Source organism: Camelus bactrianus, chromosome 1 (genome assembly GCF_048773025.1).
Source record: "Camelus bactrianus isolate YW-2024 breed Bactrian camel chromosome 1, ASM4877302v1, whole genome shotgun sequence".
Classification (NCBI taxonomy): domain Eukaryota; kingdom Metazoa; phylum Chordata; class Mammalia; order Artiodactyla; family Camelidae; genus Camelus; species Camelus bactrianus.
The window spans coordinates 71718116-71742523 of record NC_133539.1 but is presented as its reverse complement, the minus strand read 5'-3'; the positions used below and the strand labels follow the sequence as shown (position 1 = coordinate 71742523).

The 24408-nt window shown below is 38.4% G+C and overlaps 1 protein-coding gene and 1 pseudogene across 2 annotated transcripts in view; both read left to right on the top strand.

The window, feature by feature from the left end:
- The first annotated feature begins 467 nt into the window (after positions 1-467).
- On the top strand, positions 468-1266 carry LOC123614790 (translation machinery-associated protein 7-like; annotated as a pseudogene).
- Positions 1267-8025: 6759 nt separating this feature from the next.
- The window catches only part of KLHL24 (kelch like family member 24), a 33545-nt gene continuing 17162 nt past the window's right edge, over positions 8026-24408 (top strand). The window contains exons 1-3 of one of the 2 annotated variants that reach the window (XM_074367065.1): positions 8026-8172; positions 13563-13604; positions 16540-17520. In XM_074367065.1, coding sequence (XP_074223166.1) covers positions 16601-17520 — 920 coding nt within the window. In that variant the 5' untranslated portion in view covers positions 8026-8172; positions 13563-13604; positions 16540-16600. Of the gene's footprint in view, positions 8173-10564; positions 10623-13562; positions 13605-16539; positions 17521-24408 lie in introns of those variants that run through there. The other variant, XM_045511310.2, reaches the window with a different exon arrangement.

The window sequence follows — 24408 nt, the reverse complement described above, 5'->3', positions numbered from 1 at the left end:
AGGCCTATGTGCTCTTTTTATAAGCAGTCATTTAATTCTCATAATAAGAAGGTATTATTAGATTTCACACAAAGAAGCTGAGCATTGGAGCAGTTAAATAAACCATCTACTGTCACCCTCTTAGCGGTAGCGGAGTCAGGATCTGAACCCAGTCCATCTGAATCCAAGTTACCTTCTTGAATCTTCATAAAGATACACTGTTGGGTATTTATATACAATGGAATATTATTCAGCCTTAAGAAAGAAGGAAATCTTGCCATTTGCAACAACATGGATGAATGTGGAGGACACTATGCTAAGTGAAAGAAGCCAGACACAGAAGGACAAATACTGCATGATCTTACTCGTATGTGGAATCTAAAAAATGTTAATGCTATAGAAGCAGAGAACAGAAGGGTGCTGACAGGGGCTAGGGGGTGGGAATGGAAAGATGTGGGTCAAAGGATGTAAAGTTTCAGTTATGCAAAATGAGTAAGTTCTAGAGACCTAATGTACAACAATGTGATTATAGTTAGCAGTATTTTATTGCATACTTGAAAATTGCTACAAGGGTAGATGTTAAGTGTTCTCACCACATAAAAAAGGAAAATAAACTGGGGAAGGGGTGGCAGGCACCATAACAGGCTACAAAGGTGGCAGGAAGAAGCCCTTGAAGCAGCCAAAGAAGCAGGCCAAGGAGATGGGCGAGGAAGATAAGGTGCTCAAGCAGAAACAGAAAGAGGAGCAGAAGAAACTCGAGGAGTGAAAGGCAAAGGCCACAGGGAAAGGCCCCCTAACTGCAGGTGGAATTAAGAAATCCAGCAAAAAGTAAGCTGTTCCTTGTGCCTGAGGCAATGATGATCCTTAATTCCATCAATGATGATCCTTAATTCTATTGCCGTTTAAACATCTGGATTCCTTGCCATAACATCTGTTGCCACCTATAGCTAGAATGAAGTGCTGTCTTGGAACCTATCGTGCATAGATTCCAAAGAACAAACTTTCGTTTGAAAAAAAAAAAAGGGAAAAAAAGAAACCAGTAACCATCTGAGATGATAGATGTGTTAACTAGTTTGGCTGTGGTAACCATTTCACAATGTATATGTATACCAAATCACCAAACTGTACACCTTCAATGTATACAGTTTTTAATTATCAAATATACCCTAGTAATTTTTTTCATTAAATAAATAAAAATATCTTGGCTGTACAAAAAAAAAAATACCCTGTTGGGACTGGTCTTTCAAGGATCTGGTTCTCCATTAAACTAAATTCAAAATAAGTAAATATCACAACCACTTTAAAAAAAAAAGTAAATTCAGTACTCCTTAAAGTCTTCTTATTAGTGACATTGTCTTTTCTTCAATTAAAATGGCAACATTTAAGAATCTTGACATTATATGAGAACCAAATTCCTAAATTGCATTCATTTTAAACACCTCCACAGAGTTACCAGGATAAGAATTTTTACCCTGAATTTGTTTTTATTTCACCTGACTATGCAAAGTATTATTATGGTGTATTACTATAACATAGCAATGATTTGCAACTAAAGGGGGAAAATAAAGGATCCCACGGTAAAATTTCTATGAGCACTGCAAAAAGAGAAAGCTACTCCCTTGTGCTTGTTTTATTTTCCATTAATATGGCAATCTTCAAAAGTTTTGCATTACAAAACATCAACTCTGGCATTTGAATAATGAATAAAAAGCAAGGTGCCCTCTGATTCCTTACTCGTGCTGGGGACAAAGATCATTCGGAGTTCATCCTGAAAAGCATCTAAATTTAGAGATTTGCTACCGGAGCAAAACTTTCATGTACCAGTAATAGAACAAGGCAGCCTTTTTAAAGTATGTCAGGCATGTGTTTGCGATGCTGTCACAAGCAGGGTCAAGAGTGTCTGTCCCTGTGCGCTGGTGACCTGGGAGCCCTCACTGTTTTCTAGGCCAGCACAGAGAGATCTGGGGCTGGAAGCGAAGGAGGCTGCAGAACAGTTAACACAGGTGCTTATTTTAATCACATTAGTCAGGCAAGGACTTTTTAAAACATTTTTTTTAATTTGAGAAGTGTATATATGTGTATAGTTTTGGGGTATTTTTAGTCAAAAACTGACTGAAAGAAGCAGTTCTCCCTCAAACTCTTTTAGTCCCTTCGTCTGCACCTCAAAGGCAACCATGGTTTAAGATCAGTGGTGTGGCCTTGAGTGTGGATATTTAACTAGCAGAGGCAAACTGCTTTTCTACATCTTGTGGGCAGTCTCTCTCTCTCTTTTTTCATCTTATAAATGCCCATTGGGAAAGACAAAAGAAATTAGAGGACAGGACCCTGGGAGTGTTCAGAAAGGCTGGCTTTGGTTTCTAGGTTTTCTAAATCACTCCATTTCTTCAGACTTGTTTATTAATTCTAGATAATAGAGGTTATGTTCTTTTACTCTTCCTTTCTTTCCTTCTTTCCGTCTCCTAAAGGGAAGGACACAGCTCGGTGGGGAGGGGACAATAATAACAACAGGGATCATTTTGGTTGTTATCGAGCACTTCCTGTATCCCATGCACTCTATTTTTTTCATTCTCATAACAATTCTATGAGGTGGGTGTTTTTATCCTCATTTTTACAGATGAGAAAACAGAGAAAAATTAAGTAATTTACCCAAGGATATACAGCTAGTAAGAAACAAAGCTAAATTTGAACCTAGACTTTTCAAGGCTAAAGCTCTGCTGGAAATACTTAGATTTCAAGTCTTTATGGGGCGACAGAGATCACAACTGTCAAAGTGTCAAAGTATGTAAGGGAGTGAAAAGTCACACAGTACAGATTAGGGTGGTCCTGGATTAGCAGTGTATGGGAATTAGTCTGAGATCTGCATTAAAGCTTTGGGGACATTGCACTGTTCGAAATGGACACTTCAGGCAGAGTATCTGATGAGCACAGCGTCAGGGGAGCTTACTAAACTGAGAATTCTTGGGCTGGAGATTGGTATGCCAGCCTCAACCAACACAATTTCTTAAGAAATTGGATGGGTTCTTTCAAGAACAGGAGATACCTGCTGCAGACATTCATGGACAGGCCCAGCCCTTCCATACCTGCTGAAGGATTACTGGGAGAGCTGCCCATCAAGCAAAAGGGAACCACAGATGGACAAGACACAGCCTCAGAAACTACAGGTATTTGAAAGAAGAACAGAGCCAGGGACAGCAGAGGAAGATCAAGTTGGAATCAGTACATACCTCCTAAATGTCATGGAGCGGCAAGAAACTGGAGATGAAGTCCAAGTCCACTGGGACCAGCAGCAGAATTCCATATGGACACACAGCTGTCTGTGGAACAGGCTGCTGAGCAACCCTAGGAGTGGGTTATGGTCATATTTTAAACTGGCCTAAGCTTGTGACCAGATGTCATGAGCAGGAGAAGACACTTTCCATATGTGTTCATACCTGAGAGGGTTTTGCAGCAAGTCATGTGAAAAGGTGCTATGAGGTGTCCCTTGGAGGATCAGGCCTACATAGAGCAGTCAGGGCAGGAGTAATTTATGACAAAATGTTTCCAAAACTCAGGTTTCTTCTGAGACCAGAGGGGACCCCTGAATTCTCACTACTGAAAAGTAATTAAGAAGAGAGGGAGGTGATATCAGGTGTGCTTGGGGCAGAAGAATGAAGAGAACAGGGACGGGCATCACATGTAGGGAAGATACAAGTATGTCTCAGTCCCCTGAAGTCAGAGCCCAGGGCTCGTGGTGATGCCCAGTCATCCTTACCTGCATCTAGCATGGCAACTTTGGTCACAAACAGGATCCAAGGCCATTGAGATACTGATTTCTGGCATTTCATTGACTTCAACCTGTGAAGGATGGTTTCAAAAACAAAGCAAGGACTGCCATCCCACTCACCCCACCCCCAGGAGAAGCACTTACTGTTTCAGAAGGAAAAGTTCAAGGAAGAGGGTTTAGCTCAAGTGGTAAAGTGTATGCTTAGCAGGCATCAGGTCCTCGGTTCAATCCCTGGTACCTCTTCTAAGAATAAACTAAAAAATCTAATAAATCTCCCCCTACCAAGAAAAAGAAAAGCTGGGGGGGGACAGAGCTCACGTTCCAGATGACACTTACCTCCTTTTCCAGATCTCAAAATGGAAATTTTTCCAACTATGTCTTTCCTTGTTAAACCCTTGTTAAATGCTACCATGTTTGACCCCAAACTTTAGCTAGTCTAGTGGGGCACTGTCTGGGCTGGGGTGAGACAACATTTCTTGGTAACTACAGAGCCAGAGTCAGACCTCTGCATCCAAAAGAGCTACAGAGAGGTGTCACATCTTCCCGCACCAGAAAAGGGCAGGAAGGGGTGGACCTCAAGACTGGAGAGGCTCAGATGCCATGAGCAAATAGTGGATTGTGTTCACTCTTGCCTTCACTCAACACTCTGAGGAGGTATAGTGTAACAGGCTTGCTGAGCTGTTTAATATGTCTGTGGAGGAAAACAGGATAGGGGTGGAGTGGGCTGAGATAATTTGTTATTTCTGATATTCTCTGTCTCTGAAGAATGGAATTCTCTTGTTTGAAAGGTGATGAGTATGAAAATGCAAATTACTGAAAAAGATTAGGGAGTGGAGAGGTAGAGGGAATTGTCTAGGAAGAAGGTGGCAGAGATTATGGAAAGGGAGGAGACCCAAGTTTGTGGGTGGAGAGAGGCCCAGAGACAGGGTGTGTGGTGGGAAAAGAGGAAGAGCTGGTACCAAGGGAGGAGCTGAGGTGAGGGAGCTGAGATATTTAAAGGGAATCGTGGAGTTTTGCAGTATAAGATGCCATGTAATTGTCTCCTTGTGAAATCTTCAGGAAAATAGCCATTCGTCAGTGCTTTGCAGCTGGGGTTTGTTGCAGGGGAGAAGCGCCAAGTGCTGAGCCCATAGCTGGGCAAAGCACCCCGCTGCTTTCAGGGGCTGGGTATAAGCACAGTGTGAGTGCCACCTTCTAAAGGGCGTGGAAGGTGTGCACAGCTTCCCAACAGGTGAGGGAGAGAGGAGAGACTCAGAGAAGACCCCACAGTAGAAGGGGTACCAGAGATGAGCCTTAAAGGATGGCAAATATTCCTACTACAATTAGGGACAGGGGGACTTCAGGTGCAAGAGACCTAGAGCAGAGGCAGGGAGGGTGGAAAGTGTTCGGTATGTTTGAGTGATGATTTACTATGTCCCAACTGTTGTCTACGTAGGGAAGAGGAGCAGGCTGGAGAGAGAAAAAGAATGGCTGGAGGATCTATGGATGCTTGGCCACCTTCAAATCTTAAAGCTGTCAGGATGCTCTGGAGAGCAAAACAAGGGCTTCCATGTGGTATTGCAAGACAGAATACGGAACAATATGCTATATCCCAAAAAGGAGAGGAATAGATCTGAAGACCCTCTGGCTCCGCTCACTCCAAGTAGCTGCCTCCTTCAAATGACAAGCCGACCCAGACTGTAAACACTGCATAAAATAAGTCATGTTACAGTCTCACTCAGTTTCAGCAGACTGCCCCTGGACTTGACAGCTCTGCTTCTATTTCAGTACAAGATGAGGAAAAGGCTGACTGTGGGCATACTTACTGGTTTGAGGGGTCAGCATAACTCTCAGGGTCACTGATTTGTGGGGTAGGCATAACTCCCAGGGTTTACCAATGCTGAAACCACCTTTATTCTGGTGGCTGCCTGAGGAGCTCCCAGACCCACTAGGAGGCCCCTGCCTGTCTCCAGGGCTGCTGTCCTGTGGGTCCCCTCACTCCCTTCCACTCTCAGAGTTGTGACTGATCACCATGTACTCATCTGCCCCAGGAGAGTCTGAGGACCTTATCCTGCAGGCCAGCCCAAGTGGCTCCCAGGGGGTCTGGTGGCACCTTTTTTCTCTCAAGTCCCCCTAAACTCAAGAAGTAGAGATCACTCCACCAGTTAACAGACACATATTGAACATCTACTATGTGTACTGCAACACAAAATGAATAAGACATGATCCTTGACCTCAGGGGTTTCACAGAGTACTCATTTGGGAAAGGCATGCAAATACAGTTGACCCTTAAACAAGGGCTTGAACTGCACAGATCCACTTATATGTGGGTTTTTTTCAGTAGTAAATACTACAGTACTACACCAGCCAGGTTTGGTTGAATCTGTGCATGTGGAACCAGGGATACGGAGGACCCGGGTATGTGGAGGACCGACTATAAACTACGCAAGGATTTTCAGCTGCACAGAGGATCAGAGCCTCTAACCCCTGTGTTGTTCAAGGGTCAGCTGAAAATGTGGGCTGGAAAGGAGGTAAGGACGGGCTGCTGTGGGAAGACAGAAGGGAGATACCTAGCCCAGAGGGCAATGAGGAGGAATAGAGGGTTTCCTAGAGAAAGGACCCACAGGCTGACTCCTGGAAGGAAGAGCAGGAGCTAGCTGAGTGAATGGGGTGAAGGGAAGGAAGAGGCATAAGAGGCATAGGGAACAGGATACAGATGGGAATAGCCTGGAGCAAGAGTACTTTGAGCAACTGTGGGAAGTTCATTGAGGCTGATGTTCAGGCTGCAGAGGTGGGCCCAAGGGTCCATCCAGAACAACCTTAGAAGTACTGTCAGGGAGTTGGGACTTTATGACAGCAGTGAAGACCTACCAGGTGCTTAGCTGCCTGCCTACTCCAGGAAAAATGAAAAGCCACCCAAGAAAGGAAGTTGCATGTTGTTTAACTTAGAGTTGAATAATAAATACATAATCTTAATAACATAAACATTAACTATTTAACCAGAAATTTATGACATTGGAAGGATGGGGGATAGGGATGACAGCTTCCTTAATAGGAAATAGCCACACATTATACAGAAAGATAAATGTAAATATCAGAGTAGCTCAAATAGTTGAAAGTGGTTGCTTCTGGAGAATCAAGAATGAGAAGAGTGGGAGACAGGACTACTGTTGTACTACTAGACTTGTAATATTTAGCCTTGTAAATACACTTTTTAGAAAGATAATTGTGTACCTATATTAATATAAAAAAAGTTATTTTTTTAAAAATCTATGTGTTAACCCCAGCTTCACCGCATAATAACTGAGTGACCAGGGCCAACTCTTTATGCTTTCTGTGGCTAAGTTTATTTACCTGTAAAATGGGATAATAACACTATCTTGCTATGTTATTATGAAGAGTAAAGGATATATGAAAAGTGTCTAGCACTGAGTCTGGAGCTTAATAGAAATTCAATAAATGGTAAGTATTTTCGTTTTTAAAAAACAGATGGAAAAGAGAACCAAAAAGCATGTCTAAAAGGCCTGGACACAGCCTTCTATACTATATACACCTCTGATCATAGGAACACACGCCCTTATGTAACAAAGGCATGGCTATATTCATAAGGTATGGAAGAAAGAGAAATTATAATTCTGATATCAGAAACCAAAAACTAGTTAAATGTTTCAAAATCTAGAGGTATACTCAACCTTGGAAAAAATATTTGCAGAAACAAAAAGACAAAATAATGTCCTTTGATGACTCTGCCTCCGAAAACAGGGATTTGCGACAACTTTTTCTGATTTGCATGTACGTTTAAAATAAAAAGGTAACCCAGGATGATACAAGTGACAGAAACAGATTCACAGAGAAAGCTGGTTTCCCTGTGCCGTCTGGCTACCAGGGTTCAGTCCCTTTCACTTCTTAGGCCCTCAGATTTTCCGATTGTATATGAAGGAGTCAAATAAAAAGGTCTCTAAGCCTAGTCCCAAATTCCAGGGTTCTGAGAATTCTTGGTTATGTGCTTTTGCCTTGGGACGTGGCAATAAACATACGACTCAGGTCTCTCACTAGCCTCCTAACACGGATGCATTTCCTTAACCTACCTCTGCCTAAAATAAAGTGTTTCCGAATCAGCATTCCTTGGATTGGATCTCTCACTCCTGGCACCCAAAACCCGCCCTAGAGCGGGAAACCCAAAGCGGCCCTGGCGGCTACCCCCAGAATGGGAACTACATCTCCCAGGGTGCCCCGGGGCAGGGGCGCCCACTCGGATTGGCCAGGGGTCCGTGACGCTCAGTGTTTTGGCCCGGGCGGTCACATGTTTCCTTTGTTGTGAGCTGCGGAGAGACTGGTGGCTCGAGGAGACGCCGGCGCCAGAGAGAGCGCAGCGCCGCCGGCCGCTAAGGGACTGCGGGGGCCGCCGCTGCAGTCCACTACTGCTGGCCGTTTCCAGCCTTCGTGGAGAGGTACCCGGGGATGACAGCTCCGGGACCGGCCGAAAGACGAGCAACCGGCCAGAGCTGGGGGTGGAGGGTCGGCCGAGGTCCCGACCACGGGGGTGTCTGCAAGGGGGAAGCCATCGGCGGCCGGCCTCTCGGAGTCAGACGCGGGGTCTGAGGAGAGATTGCAACTGAGGCTGCCGGGCCCCTATCTGGGGCGAGGCGGTCTCCGGGGCCTCCCTGGGAGTCTTCAGCCCCGGTTCCGTAACCACACTCTGAAAGGAAGGGCACCCCCGCCTCCTGGCAATGCCGCCCCGGAACCGCGGCGCTGCTGGCGCACCCGCTGGGGGCGGGTTGGGAGGGGCATGGCCGCCGGGGCCGGGGGTGGCAGGTGTGGGTCACCCTGCCGCCTCGGGGACCCGGGCAGCTGGAGGACAGGGCTGGGGAGATGGATACCGCATGTTGCCTATGGGCTTCGAACGGGCCGCTGCTTTTTTTTTTTTTTTTTTTAATTGAAGGAAGGTCTGAGTATGCGAAAGTCTCAAATAAAGCCTTCCCTTTTGGTGGGAGAGGCCGTTTAGTCCTGACGGGGAGGACTGACGGGGTCAAGGTGGGTCCCAGGGCTGGGGGCCAGAGAAGCCCCATTAAAGCGGTTGCGAAATATGCTGGGCGCTGTCACCTGACCGTTACGCCCGCCCCCACCGCCCGCGAGCCTTTGTTTACCACCGCTCGCCGCGGGGCCCGCGCCGGGAGCCCGGCCCTGGAACGACAGTCCCCGGGGAGCTGAGGCGGGCGGGGTAGCGGGCGTTCCGCCGGCTGAGTCCCAGCCTAACCACCCCACCTTCCCACCACTCCAGGCCTCGGTTTCTTAATTTAGTTCCTAATGGCCCCGCCTCCAGGTCCTGTACAGTCGGAGCGAAGACTGTTAACACAGCGGGGATTGGGGGCCTGCGGCGGCTTGCAGGCGGGACGACGGGGCGAGCTTCGAGTGTTTATTGGCGGGTGTCTTGTCGCTAGGTGGACTTGCCCTAGCAGTTCTTCCCCGCCCCCTTGAAGGTGATCTGGAGGACGCGCGAGAGCGCGCGCTCGCCTCTCGCGCAGCTGCTGCCGGAGTGGAGCCGGCGGCGCGCGCTCCCGCTCTGGAGGATTCGAGCGCAAGGCCCAGCAGCCCCGACATCCTTTGGTGGCCTCCGCGGCTTCTGCCTGAGTGTGTAGGCAGTTCTGGGGTCCGCAGCGGACCGCAGCCGCGGCCGGCCCTCGGAGGACCGGCAGATTAGCCCTCTTTAACTCGTGTGGCCTCATCTGCCCAGATAGTGGAAGAAAGTCCTCAGGCGAATTAGTTACTGCCTGTTCGGTAAACAAAGTTTAAATAGCTAAATAAGGCCTCTAACGCTGCATTTTAGAGTGCCTCACAGTCACCTCTGAGGCAGTGACTAGTAACAGTTCATTCTAGTGGATTTTAATAATTAATCACTTGCTCTCTTGAGCAGCCTTTTAAAATCGTGTCTTAATATTTGCAGTTACAGACTGTTTAGATCCACCAGGTGAGGTTGGTTTTTATTAAAGACTAGGATGTAAAATTAGAATTGTATTTTTAAAAGAAATACCTTGAAGATATCCTGAAAAAATAAGATTCTTACATACTCTGGTTTAGATGAGTTGTTTCCTTGTTTGAGGGATTATAGCTCACTCTTCTATGACAGTAACAAAATCTGTATGAACAATCATTTTAGTCATAGTGTGTTGAAGATTTTCCTAATCTCTTAAATTAATAGGGTGCTTGGGTTTTGTGAGATTTCCTTTTCCTTATAAATCTGTAGGTATTCATCCAAGACAATGCATCTCTGTAGCAGGTAGATTGTGCTCCCTGGCCGAAGCAGGAATTGAATATGAACAGTTCTCATTGGTTATGCATTCTTAATTTATTTTTAAAATTGAAGTTGGGATGACTACAGCAGAAGGAGCAACTTCTGTGATCCCAGACTGTCTCATCGCTTGTGCATTGAAGGCATATAGTGTTTCTAAATAAGTACAAGATGCAAACCTCTAACCTTTTAAAAAAAATAAAACCACTGCTCATAAGCCTGCTTGTCCAGACAAAGCCTGTGACTTGCAGTTATTTTTGTGTATACTTTTCTCTTACCTAGGAATTTGGGACACTTTTTTTCAATAAATATTTAGGTATGGACTGTATAATGAAAAATATAAATAAAACACCCTCATAATGTATTCTCATAAATATGTGAAATGTATAAGTATATACAAATTATGTTTCTGTTGTGGCTGAAACAGAGTATGTGGCTCCTTGACCACTGTTGACATTTTAAAACCCATATTCTTTCTCCTGTTAAAAACGCAATAGCTAAAGTAGCTTTTTAAAATTAAACAATTTGTTACTCTTCCTAAATTCATCACCCAGGGGCTACAACTTTTCAGCATTTGGCACATCTTAAAGTCTACTAAACTGATGTTTAAAGGTGATTAGGCTTTGCTCTTTACTCAATGGTTTCTAAAACTCACTTCTGTACATAATTTGTGTTACCACTAAGGTAAATAAAGATCACTGACTTACAAGTGCTTTTATACATAGGGAAGTCATCTAAAATACTAGATTTCAAACTTGTCAAGTGGCACAGAACTGGGTAGTGTTCTTGCATATTTAATTAATTCTAGTAAGAGAACCAAAACCTATTCTGCTAAAAGAAATGATACTATATTATATATCTATAGGTCTTAAGATTTTAAAATAAAACAATGTGTTAAATACCTAAAAGAAACATGTATCTAGTAGGATGAAACCAAAGGACATTAAGTTTAGGTGTCAAGTAGATTCAGTAGGGCTGCCTTATACCAGGTGTTAATTCTTGTGATTAACTTTTTCTTCCTCTAGGGGTTGGGGAGTATTAGTAGCTAAAAGTTTTAAAGCAAGGGAGAGAAACACTGAATGGAGAAATTCAAAATTTCTGTTCTGAGATTTAGGAGAAGACATTCTTTTTTTACTTATAGAACCATAATAATTTAGTCTGACACATAGTTTAAGCACTCCTAAACTTTCATTGTCAGATACTTCTTTTTCTCATTAATCAAAGTAATAATATATTAACTATTTGAGGTTCTAGTAAACAAGGGATAATCACTTGCTGTAATTCTAGACAAATTTAAAGTTTTTGATATCTTGTAGACGAGTATGTTCCTGGTGGTTTCATTAAAAAATTAGAAATACTGAAAATAGCAGCTTGAAGACTGGACTTTAAATATTACATTTGTAAAATTTGGCTTGGGAACCACTAATCCAAAAGTTAAGGTTTAAATTGAAAACTGAAGAGTATAAATTTACCATTTTTTTAAAAGTGGTCATTAAATAGAATGATTCAAATAAATCAGCTTTTGAGAAAATGTGGTGAAAATGTCTGAAATTTATTTTTTAAACTGCTTGATTTCAGATAATTCCATGTCAAATATAATTTTCTAGTTATTTTTAAATAATAGGTTTAATATGTTACAATTGTTTTCTGGCTTCTTTGGAGTTACTGTATATCTTTAAAGATAAACCTCTTCTTGATTAGTCTTTTTGCTCTTTCTGCTATGTTGTTCTTCAAAGTTCAGTTTGAGAAAATGGAGTAGTGTAGAGCATAGCATGTGGCAGTTCATTACTGAAAGTTGTAGGGACCATGTTAGTCAAAATGTTGGTTTCCTTTGCTATCTTGTTTTTATTAGTCTGTATAAGCCCTTCACTAATGCATACTATCTTTAAGGCTGATAGTAACTACTTTCTTTGTATACGGTTCCTGCATTCTAAAGGAAAAATAAGCTTGATTGCAGTACAACTACACTTTAAGATCAATTCTGACATTATGTATCTCCTTTGGACTTTGTACTCTGACCTTCTCTGTCCCTTGCCCTTACCTATTAGGTTAGTGAGTATTACCTAAAAACCCTGCAGAAAATGCCCAGGTGAATTGCCTTGTCCTTCTACTCCTTAAGGTTTAATTCTAGACTAGATCAGTCATGAGAGAATCTATTCCAGTTTGCACCTGTGTTTTCTGCTAGAGAAACACTGAGAATTTGAATCTATTTTAGTATCAATCTTGAAGTTCTTGTTTGAGTCTAATCTTAGCCAACCCCACAGAGTCTAAAATTGGATCTGAATCCAGTATTTACCACCCCAGTGCGAGACAGAGAGTAGGCTCTCTAGAATTGTTTCTTGATTGACCTGAACCCCTGCATAGGCTCAGGATCTTACTGTTTTATTGGTAAGAAACACTTAACTTAGCTAGGACTAACAATTCCTCAATTTGACCACATTGAAATATTCTTTACCAAGCTAGATTGACTTCTGCAAATAAGGAAATAAGCAAGATAACGTTCACTTCACAATCAAAGCAGAAAGGGTTATAGAGATATGTGTTTGTATATACATGTAGAAAAAAATCAGTAGTCCATATCTTGGCTTTCCGGATCAACTTTTGAATTCGCCTAAACTTTAGATTTATGAATTCTATTTATAGATGTCTAGGCCAGAAACCAGAACCACTTGTGTTTAAATACTGTTGGTATTCTGTGCACAGTTCAAGGTTCTAGTATTCTCCTTTAAGCATTCCTCTCCCCTTCCACCAAGGGGAAAAAAAAAGGTGCTGAATTGGTTGGTTTCTACAACCCTATAAGGATCAACAAAACAGAAGAAATATGCATTTATATTCTAAAAGATTTAAACAGGGAACGATATTCAATATCTTTTAATAGCCTTTAATGAAAAAAGAATATGAAAACAAACATATGTATGTATAAGCATGACTGGGACATTGTGCTGTACACCAGAAATTGACACATTGTAATTGTACTTCAATTTAAAAAATTATTATTATTGTTATTATTTGATAAGCATGGTGACTCTATATGGATAATCTGGATAACTAAGAATTAAAAACTGGAATTTTGGGGAGAATTTCTCGAATTGATTTCATAGTTATATAAAATATAATGACTGAACAGTTTGCTTTTGGTAATATTGATAGACCAACTCAGAATTATTTAATGGCCCCAAACTCAGATGAGGCATCAGTTACCAGACACTCTTCAAATATCCATTGCAGAATTATCATAGGATATATGTTTTTAATGCCACCATTAGCTTGCTGTTGACATGAATATTTGTTTACTCATCTTTCACTCAGGAAACCTTACTGCAGGATAAAATCATCAAGTAAGGGAGTTGATAAACTGATTTAGATATAAAATAGCATAAAATTATTAATTTGCTTTAAGAAATTGTTATTCGGTATTGGTTTTCTAAGCAAAAGTAAACTTCCAGTCAGAAACTGAAATTTAACACTTTTCAACATGTTAGTAACTAATGCTAATTACACATGAAGTGATTACTACCTGATTTATATGTTGATGTTCTCCATTTATTTTAGGTGTGGAAAAACTGGGGCTTTGATCAAGCAAATGCTGAAAAGGTATTATATTTTTAATATTTATAAACTCTCTAAACATTAGAAAGTACAAGTCATTTTCCTTTAACCAGGGATCACTTATGCCATCAGAGGAACAGGGAACAATTCTATTCTCAAGATCATGTAGAAAGGCAGCACCACAGACATTTCTGTTACCAAACAAAGCATTTACACACTCCTTTCTACTCCTCTCGAATATCCTCCATCCCTCTTCTACCTTTTTCTCCAGTCTTAGAGACAGTACAGGAAGTAAGTTATCTCCACTCATTTTTCTGGGACATGGGCCAAAAACATGTAATTTTAAATCTACTTAGCAATGAGAAACTAGGTCTATAACGTTTATGAGTTCCGCAGTTGGAAATAAACCCTAGAGTACCCTTAACTAGAAGAATCTTTCTCTTAAAAATCTACCTTTCAAATGAGAGTTTAGCTCCTGAAGAAAATGAGGGAGAGAAAGGGATACTAACTTTTCTAGGCAAGTCATGTGACTTTGGCAGTCAGTCATTCAGAGTCTGGTCACCCTTGAATCCACTAACTTATATAGTTATAACTTTTAGTCGTTATATTTCTTTGGAACAAATGTTTTCTCTTGTTTTGTCCAGAGAAGCCTACTTAGTTGCTGTTTTTTTCCTGATAGGAATAATGATGCTTTGATAGTTGCTAAATTTTTAGAAGAATTCAGTCTGTAATTTTATGTTTCATTTGCTTGATTGTTTATGAGTTCATTTATGATAAATCTTAAACCTATATTAGATGCTGTACTTTGAGATGTGGTTAAGTGTGTCTTTAAATTTTTAACCATTACTAGTTGAAATAAAATACTTTGTGTAAAATGGGAAAATACAGTCTAGTGAATTACACCTGAAGCCCAAAAGATACACTCTGAAATGCATCTCCTATTCCTGATAAACTCCTGTGCAACTCATTTATTTTGTCATCAATATAAAGAGTTTATATTTCGTGCTGTTGTGGACTGCTTAATAGGAGAGTTCTCAGAAAGACCAGGCTATCCAAAAAGCCAGGCAAAAGTGGTTTGGAAGGAAATAGCCCAGATCTGTGAGATAGCCTCTTTTATGTACAAAGCAGTAAACAAATATCTTGTTGCTGTTGAATATTTTGTAACAGCAGGTGATTTTATAGCTGTTCTTATTCAAGATTTTCCATTCTACATTGGGTAAAGCAGTTAGAGACCTGTCAGTTAACAATCAAGGAAAATAGCCATGAGAATTAAGGGGCAGAAAACAGCATAAAAAACCCTTAATTCATAAAAAATTTTAATCAACCTTACTATTACAACTCATTCAATATGCTACCCCCAAATTTATCAAATACAATGAGATAACAGATAACAAATACCAGATACAGTAAGATTATTGGATATAGAAAGCAGAGTACTTTTCATTTGTTTTCTTACTTGTCCCTTTTAGCTAAAAGGGAAATTCTTAGTACTTGCAGTATGTTATTTTGTTTTGCAGTCTGAATAAATTTTCGTTTAAACATTAAGAAAACAAAAATGTATGGAGGCAGAAGTCTCAAGATTTTTGTCGTTAATGCCAGTAATTATTTCACTAGTCAAAAACAATGGTTTGAATTTTAATGCCAGTAATTATTTCACTAGTCAAAAACAATGGTTTGAATTTTTTAAATCTGAAATGCAATAAGAATTTAAGTTAAATAAGCTGATTTGAAGAATAAGTTCTTGACTTGGGAAGCTGATTTGTGACTAATTCAACTATATTTTTAATTTAGATTAAAGCTTTAAGATTAAAGTATGAGTTATATGTCATACCACAGTTTATATTTATTATAATTGAATATTTATCACTTGCAACATTACCCGCTTTGAACTTTTTACAGTTTCAATAATAAAAAATTGACATTCAAGCACAGTAGTCATGTCTCTTCTATGGGAGATAGATTTCTATAAAATGAACTGTTATTGAGATAATAACTTCAGATTAAAAGCATATTTGAGATTTGTGCTACTGCCTGTATACAGAAGCTTGGAATTTGAAAGTGCATATATGTACATTATAAGCGAGTTTTTTTAATTTCACCCAGACATGTGTTCATGTGCTTGCGGACATGCACACGCATGCATGGACAGCCTTAACCCAAGAAATTGGATAACCTGCAAGGAGACAAATAAATCACTTAATACTTTGGCATATGTGACTCCTTTGTTCTGTGCCTAGATGCACTGATACTTAAATTTTTCTCTTTTCTTTGCAAATGTTTTGATACCTGCTTTTCACTTACTGTCTGGTTAATACTTCCCGGTGTCATTAAACAGTCTATATAATTTTTAATGGCCGCATAGACTATGTTCCATCATTATATACACTGTGATTTAATACCCTATTGATGGGTATTTAGGATGTTTTAAGTATTTTCTATTAATACAGCATTGAATATTTGTAGATAAATCTTTCCATATGATCCTGATTATTTCCTTAGGATAGATTGCTAGAAAGGGATTTGCTCAGTCAAAAAACATACATATTTTTAAAAGCCATTAATGGATGTACCCGAATTCTTCTCTAGCAACACACTATATTAAGATAATAAACATTTACATTAGGATTCTGAATATAGTCAAGTTCTGTGTCTTATAGCATTCTGACTTAACTCTACATTCAATAGTTGAAACCCATTTGTATAAAGGGGAAACTTAAGGTTATCAGTAATTCACAAAGTACATAGTATCCTTTCAATTGGCGGGGTGGTGGTTTAAAGAGTACTATTGCAAATTACCTCTAATATTCTAATAGTATAAATTTTTATTCATCAATTTTTATTAAGATGAGATAGTACTCTATACCCTGTATGAAATATATTAATTATGTGATTTTGTTATACTGTTTACATCAAAATGAAATTATAAAATTTTACTGAACATTTTACATATTGAAATGTTTTAATTTTTTTTAATTTTTAGCTACATAAAGAAGATCCGTAACAGTTATTTCTCAACAATTATATAGTCAACTGATGTAACAATGGTACTAATATTGGGACGAAGACTAAACAGAGAGGATCTCGGGGTGCGTGATTCACCAGCAACAAAGCGTAAAGTTTTTGAAATGGACCCTAAATCTCTGACAGGCCGTGAGTTTTTTGACTTCTCTTCAGGATCATCCCATGCTGAAAACATACTTCAGATATTTAATGAATTCCGAGATAGCCGCTTATTCACAGATGTTATCATTTGTGTGGAAGGAAAAGAATTTCCTTGCCATAGAGCTGTTCTCTCAGCCTGTAGTAGCTACTTCAGAGCTATGTTTTGTAATGACCACAGGGAAAGCCGAGAAATGTTGGTTGAGATCAATGGTATTTTAGCTGAAGCTATGGAATGTTTTTTGCAGTATGTTTATACTGGAAAGGTGAAGATTACTACAGAGAATGTACAGTATCTCTTTGAAACATCAAGCCTTTTTCAGATTAGTGTTCTCCGTGATGCATGTGCCAAGTTCTTGGAGGAGCAACTTGATCCTTGTAATTGCTTAGGGATCCAGCGCTTTGCTGATACCCATTCCCTCAAAACACTCTTCACAAAATGCAAGAATTTTGCATTGCAGACTTTTGAGGATGTGTCCCAGCATGAAGAATTTCTTGAGCTTGACAAAGATGAACTTATTGATTATATTTGTAGCGATGAACTTGTTATTGGTAAAGAGGAGATGGTTTTTGAAGCAGTCATGCGTTGGGTCTACCGTGCTGTTGATCTGAGAAGACCATTGTTACATGAGCTCCTGACACATGTGAGACTCCCTCTGTTGCATCCCAACTACTTCGTTCAGACAGTTGAGGTGGACCAATTGATCCAGAATTCTCCTGAGTGTTATCAGTTGTTGCATGAAGCAAGACGGTACCACATACTTGGGAATGAAATGATGTCCCCAAGGACTAGGCCACGCAGGTGAGAAGACTGTTTATAAATTAACTACAACATAATTAACAAAAGCTTTCGTTTTTAAAATATTTTAAAACCTCCTGAGTATAATCTCAGTGTAGTCATTTATATGTATCGTCTACATGTGACTTTATATAATTTAAGATTTGTTTTAGATTATAAATTATTAGCATTTCTCTCCCAGTGAAGACTAGATTCAACAGTAGCATGTTTTGTTACACTGTTTTTCTGAGCTATGAGAGGGTATTTCAAAGGGTCTTTGCAACTATGCATTTTTCAAACTATTTCTTCTAATTTTTCCTAACCTTTATAGGGTCCCAAATCATTCCACTTTTCTTTCCGAAGGGTCTTTGGATATAAAGGAACTAAAGATTTTATTAGACTCTGCTGGACTGCCTCTACTTATAAAAAGCAATTTGCACATTTACAGACTAACCTTTTTCCTAACCAACAACATGAAATATAGAGGTGAAGTAAGTAAGCTGGTATAGACTGAGTGGATCCTACGATGTAAAACCCAGGTTTCAGATCTTTCTTACTGCCACAGTTACTGGATTTAAAAAGCCTATAGATTTTAATTCATAAGCTATAGAAAAATAATCTCTATGCCTTAGTAATAGAAGGAGTAATAGTAAACATTTTCTTGTGAGCAAAAAATGGCTATTGTGAGAAATATTATAGTAAAGAATCTTAAATATCTTTCTAACAAAACTGACTTTTTGTGTTTGTGGTAAAAAACACATAACAAAATTTACCATCCTAACCCTTTTTAAGTGTACTGTTCAGTAGTAAATATATTCACATTGTTGTGAAACTGATGTTTATTTTCCCACACAATCTCTACTTTTCCTATAAATTTACTGTAGCATTGCTCTCAAACCACATTTTTAACGTTGATTTTGATTATCATTATTTTGGAGTGTGATTAAAATTCAGCATATTGTGAGATAGCATGTCTTTAAAATGTACACTAGTTTGGATAAAGCAAAATTTAATCCATTTCCTCATATGTAAAATGAGAATGATGATAAATAGTAACTTACTTCATTATGGTTTTGCCATTGAAACTATTAAATCCAATAATCCTTAAGGTGCTCTGCTTTAATCCCTCTTGAAACTCTTCCATTAGCTTCTGGGATACCATTTCCCTCATGGTCCCCTTCTCCAGCTACTCTTTTTCAATTCAATGGTTCTTTATCTAGTCTTTGAAATGTTGATATTCCCCTTGGTTCACATCTCATTGTCTTGCCTAATACTTTCCTAGATGATCTCATCTGTTGTCCTGGTTTTGATTACTGTGCATGCTATTGACTATCAAACCTCTGTCTCCAGCCCTGACTTGTTCTTTCATTCATTCATTCATTCAGCCAATGGTTTTTTTAAGATTATATTTATATATATGCACACATATATACACACATACTTTATATATATAATATATATAAATATATATAGTAGATGCATCTTTAAAACAGTAACATAGGCAAAATAACATCTCAAAGTTAAGAATAATTCTTTCATATTATTTAATATACAATCCATATTCATATTTCCCCAATCTTTTCCAAACTGTTCTTTGATGAATCTGGATCCAGTCCAGGACCACTCATTGCATCTGGTTATTTCCATGAAGTCTCTCGTTCCAAAACAGTTTCTTTTTCACGATTCTGACTTGTTGATGGGCATGTTGTCCAGGAAAATATCCCACCTTCTGTATTAGTCTGTTTACTTCATTATGCTGTCACTTAGCTGCATTAAGCTATGTATCCTGAAAACAAAGTTAGCTCGACAAGCTTCAGGTCAATGGAGACAAGTTAAATATTTTTGGCTAGAATTCATTCTAAGTAATGTAAGTATCTCGTTGCATCACATTAGGAGATACAGCATATCTGATTGTTTCACTACTAGTGATGCAAAGATTAGCTCTGGATTAGGGCAGTGACAGTCTGATCCCACCACTGTACAGTTGAGTTATAGTCCTCACATCATCCAGTGTTTCTTTAGTGTTTATCCTGTGCCAGATATTCTCCAGAGTTCAATTCATACTGGGTAGTGTACCTATACATACCCATGTGTCTCTTAAATGACAGAGAAAACCCCAAGGTACATTATATTAAAAACAGTGTGATGGCAATTTCCTAGAAAGGGGATATATTATAGGACATAAGACCATGAAAGCTTTAATAATCTGCTTTGCCAGTTGTAAACCTTAGATACATAAAGAAAAAATAGTGGAGACCAGTCACAGAAGAAGTAAAGTTTAGGAATACTTGTCTTTTTATTAATATATATTATTGCAACTTTAAATCTCTATACTAATGTATAATACTGTTTTTAATAAACAAAGTGCAAGCCTCATGTCGTCTTGAGTACTGGCTTCAGAATCAGATAGGCCTAGACTAGAATCTGGCTCTATGTAACTAGTTAATTCTTTGACCTTGGGAGCACTTTAACTTCTCTATGTGTCAGTTTCTTAATCTGTAAAATAAGCATAATACCATATACTTTGTAAGATTGTTGTGAGGGTTAGAAATACCATGTGAAAAATGCATAACCTAGTATTTGACACAAAAATGCTTAATAAAAATTATTGCTGGTTTCATGGATAATCAAAATACATTTAAATTTTTGCTATCCTTTTACAGAATGGGAAATGTGGTTTGAGAGACAGAAATGTTAGCTATCAAATGGTTTATTTTAAGCATGAATTGTTCATATCTATGGAAAAAAATCTTTGCCACACTCCATTAAGCAATAGAGTTGGCTAGGATTTAATAAGTTCATCATTTTGAGTTTAATTGAATTGGTTAAGTACTTGTCTTTCCTAATACTTTCTACTACCGCTTATGATAATAATCCGTTACTATATAATGAAAATAGGAACCTAATTACCATAATGACGACAAGGTTCAAGTTGCTATTGAATAAATCAATGAGAAGACTAAGGTTAAGACTTTTTAAGAAATAATATTTTAGAACTCAGTGTTCTGAATTTTTGTTTCAGTCCTTCTTAAGAGTGTTGATCTCCTATATCATCGGATGCGTGGTTTACCATTTTTACACGTTAGTTCATTATTATTTTGAACTCATTTTTACATAAAAGTACTATATACATGTAAATATTCCTCTGCCTAACCCTTGATATGTCAGTTCTCGTTCCCAAAGGATACCTCCCTGTTACATTCTTTGCATATATAAGTGGGTGGATGGGTGGGTGGGTGGGTGTGTGTGTACGTGTGTACACACGTATACATCCCCACTGTTTTTTATATAGATGGTAGTATACTTTACTCACAGTTCTGCATCTTGTCAATCACTTAAAAGTATCTTGGAGATTGTTCTATATCAGCACATATAGGTTTTCATTCTTTTATTTTTTTTACTTTTTATTATGGAAAATTTCAAATTCATTGTTTTTTAAAAGATGTATAGTACCCCACATATAGGTGCCATCATTTATTTAATCCATCTCTTAATGATGGACGTTTAGGTTGTTTCCAGATCTTTTCATTGCAGATAATGCTCAGTGAATATTCTTGTATATGTGTCTGATAATTTATAGCATGAATTACTAGAAGTGGAATTGCTCAGTCATAGGATATGTGCATTTTAAATTTTGGTAGATGTTGTAAAAATTGCCCTTCAGTTTATACTTCATTCAAAAATATGAAAACCCCTATTTCTCTGCTGCTTTGCTGACACAGCGCATCATTATTTTTGTAAATCTTTCTGGAAAGTGAAGTGGCATCTCATAATTTTAATGTGCATTTCTTTAATGTGGAAGGTTGAGCATCTTTTCCTAAGTTGGAAAACCATTTGTAGGTTGGTTTTTTCCTGCAATTCATTGAACTCTAGTATATCAGAATTCTGATTGCAAGTAATTAAAACCAGCTCATCAGTGTAAACATAGAAGGGAGATAAGTGTATTTAAAGGGTACAGGAAGTCATTATCTTGAAGAACCTAAGGGCAGAAATTCAACAGGACTTCCAAGAAGACTAGAATAGGCTACTGAAAAGCCATCAGAAACCAAGCTGTGCCCTCTCTCTACCTCCTGCCTCTGCTTTTCTCTGCATATCTGCATCATTCCCTCTCACTAGTCTGGCTGAATATAGCCACTCATGGGTTTGGGGGTCTCTATATTACAAGTTCAGTCACTCAGGGAGATAAAATCTCTCCCTCTCGTGTAGGGAGATAATCTCTGATTCAGCTAGACAACCTTCTCTGGACAGTTACCTCTGGCCAGGGAGCAGGATCATGTAGCAGAAAAGTAGTAGCTGAAATTCTTGTCCAATATGTAAGAGCAGACAACCCAGTAGTGTCTATTAATACTAAGATATGTTTTTTTTCCTTTATTCTTTCTTAACTTGAGGTAAAGAGGAGGGGATAGAGTGATTTATGGTTAATTGGAGATAAAAAATAACACCTATATTCCTATCTCCAAGAGGTAACACTGTGGCACTTGACTTCATTCTTCTCTTTTATTGTCTACGAACTTATTATTTCTTTCACAGAGTTGTAATCTATTTCATAGTCTGCTGTTACGGTAAACGTATTTTCTTGATATGAAGCTACAGTATAGCACATAACCATCCCACCCACATTTAAACTCTTCCTGATTTTTTACTAGTAAGTGAGATGAAGACCTTTGTGGCTATTTAAGCATATCTGTGATTAGTTCCTGATAATAAATTCTTAGTTAACTGCTGATTTTCAAGAGTAAACATTTTGAATCTTTGGATCAGTACAGCCATTCCCTTATAGAACCCATTCTGCCTGTTCAGTTTCAGGTGGAAAGCCTTACCACACAAGCTGAAACTTGTCCTTACAAAGTTTACAAAGCCATAAGGTTTGTGGCTGGCATAGCCTCTTAAGGGGTCATTTATAATGATGAACCATGACAGTGATTCCTCTAGGCTCAGAAACTTTTTTTTTTTTTTTGCTACAGTAAGAATAGATCAGATTATTAAGGGCAGATTAGGGGCAGATTTAATGTTAATTATGAGAGACCAATTAACTTATCTTTTAGTTTATATAGATTTATTTACAATAAGAAATGGAACTGTCAAAAAGACTAGATATTAGGTCAACCTGTCCAGCATATTCTCTTACTATGAGCAAGTCACCAGTTGGGAAGCCAGAGTTTTCAAAGGTTGTTTGGCAAGAATGGAATCCAAACAGAGGGAGCTAGGAGATCTTTAGAACTAGAGTCCTCTCAGCTAGTATAGCTTGAGAAGGTCTCACCCACCATAAAATATTCTTACCAAAGAAATAGTAATGTTCAAGTTAGCTTAGCCAAGGTTTTTTCCTTTAGACAGTAACTTGAATGGACACAAAAAATGTGTCTGTGATTATTTATTTACTCTTTCATTCATTTGTTCATTCACTTATGTATTGCTGCTAGGGCTGACCAAGCCCCTCTTTTGATATATACTTAATACATGGAGTTTAGTAACTGTCACATCCTGCAGAGTAGAAAGCTATTCAGTCTCTTTAGGACTTAAAAGTCTCATATCTCTGTTTGAGTTCATTATTTTGGTTTGATGGCTTAGTTTTCAGATATTTTTGAGTCTTGGAATGGTAAATAGACTATATCACTAACACCTCTCCTTTTTCCCTTCCAACTTCTCACTATATGGAAACATTTCTTATTGTGTTTTTTTTTAATATATTCAGTTATTTTTCTTATTAACCAGAATCACCTTTTGACCCCTTTTTGTTGATAAAAGTTAGTTTGGCAGTTCATCTCTCTCTGGCATATTTCGCATTGATGATAAGAAGGTCTGTTTTCAGCTAGCAAGTCATGTATTTTACCTTTTGAGATTCTTAACTGAACCTGGTAATTGCTATACAGTTTGTTGATTTGGTTTAGAATGTCCTGTGGAGTTATAATTATTTTATCTTTTACATAAATCGAAGACTGTGATCTTTGATCTTTTCTCAAATTTATGATAAAAGAGAATGATGACTTTCTTTAAATGTTTACCATTGTAGAAAAAAAATAATTTGCTTGCCACACTTTCCTGGGAACAAATGATGAGACGTATGCTAAAGCAGCAAATATTTTTTGTTTTGTAATAGTGGAAAATCATAATTTTTACTTTAAAAGATTAATAAAATAAAGTAACATTCACTCTAAAAAATAGATTACATAGGTATTCAGAATTTTATTCATTCTATAGTATCATCTTGGCTGCCTTTTTATTCTGGTCACCATTATCAGTTACAGCAACTCACTTCCTTTAAGGCAATCATTTTCCTGCCTGAGATAAGTATTTTTCTAAGCTCAAGAAATAGAAATAACAATTTTATTGAGTTAGTCTCTAATGAGAACACCAGACTTGTCTCTAATTAAGTTAAAAGCCATTTCATTGCAAATAAGACCTTCAGCGGAGGAAAAACTACTAGTTTGCTGATCCTTTCAGATAAATACACATAGCCTTTATTTAGTGGGACTAAATGTTTTAGCTGTTAGCTTTTTGTGCTGTTTTCTCTTCTTGTTCCAAGGTACAGAACAGATAGTATATGTTCATTGGGCTAAAAAAGTCTTGAAAAAAGCAATCAAGCAAGTTCAAGCAAAGGGAAAGTATAAAACAAGTAAAATGCTATAAGTAAAGTATAAAGCAAAATTCTATCAAAGTTCCATGTAGTAATTACCTTGATTTTCTATTAAAACAATTAGGAGTGATTGAACCCCAGTGACATTATTTAGCAATTTTTGGTTTTGTTCAATCAATAAGATAAGTCTGAAAACTATCACCTGGGTTTGTTTTAGAAGTATTTTAAGTGAGATTTTAGGAAATAATACTTCTAAGGAAAGGAGGATAAATTAGTTATACTACTAAGCGTCCGGTGCTATCCACTATTTACTTTTAATATTTTCATTTTGGAATAAT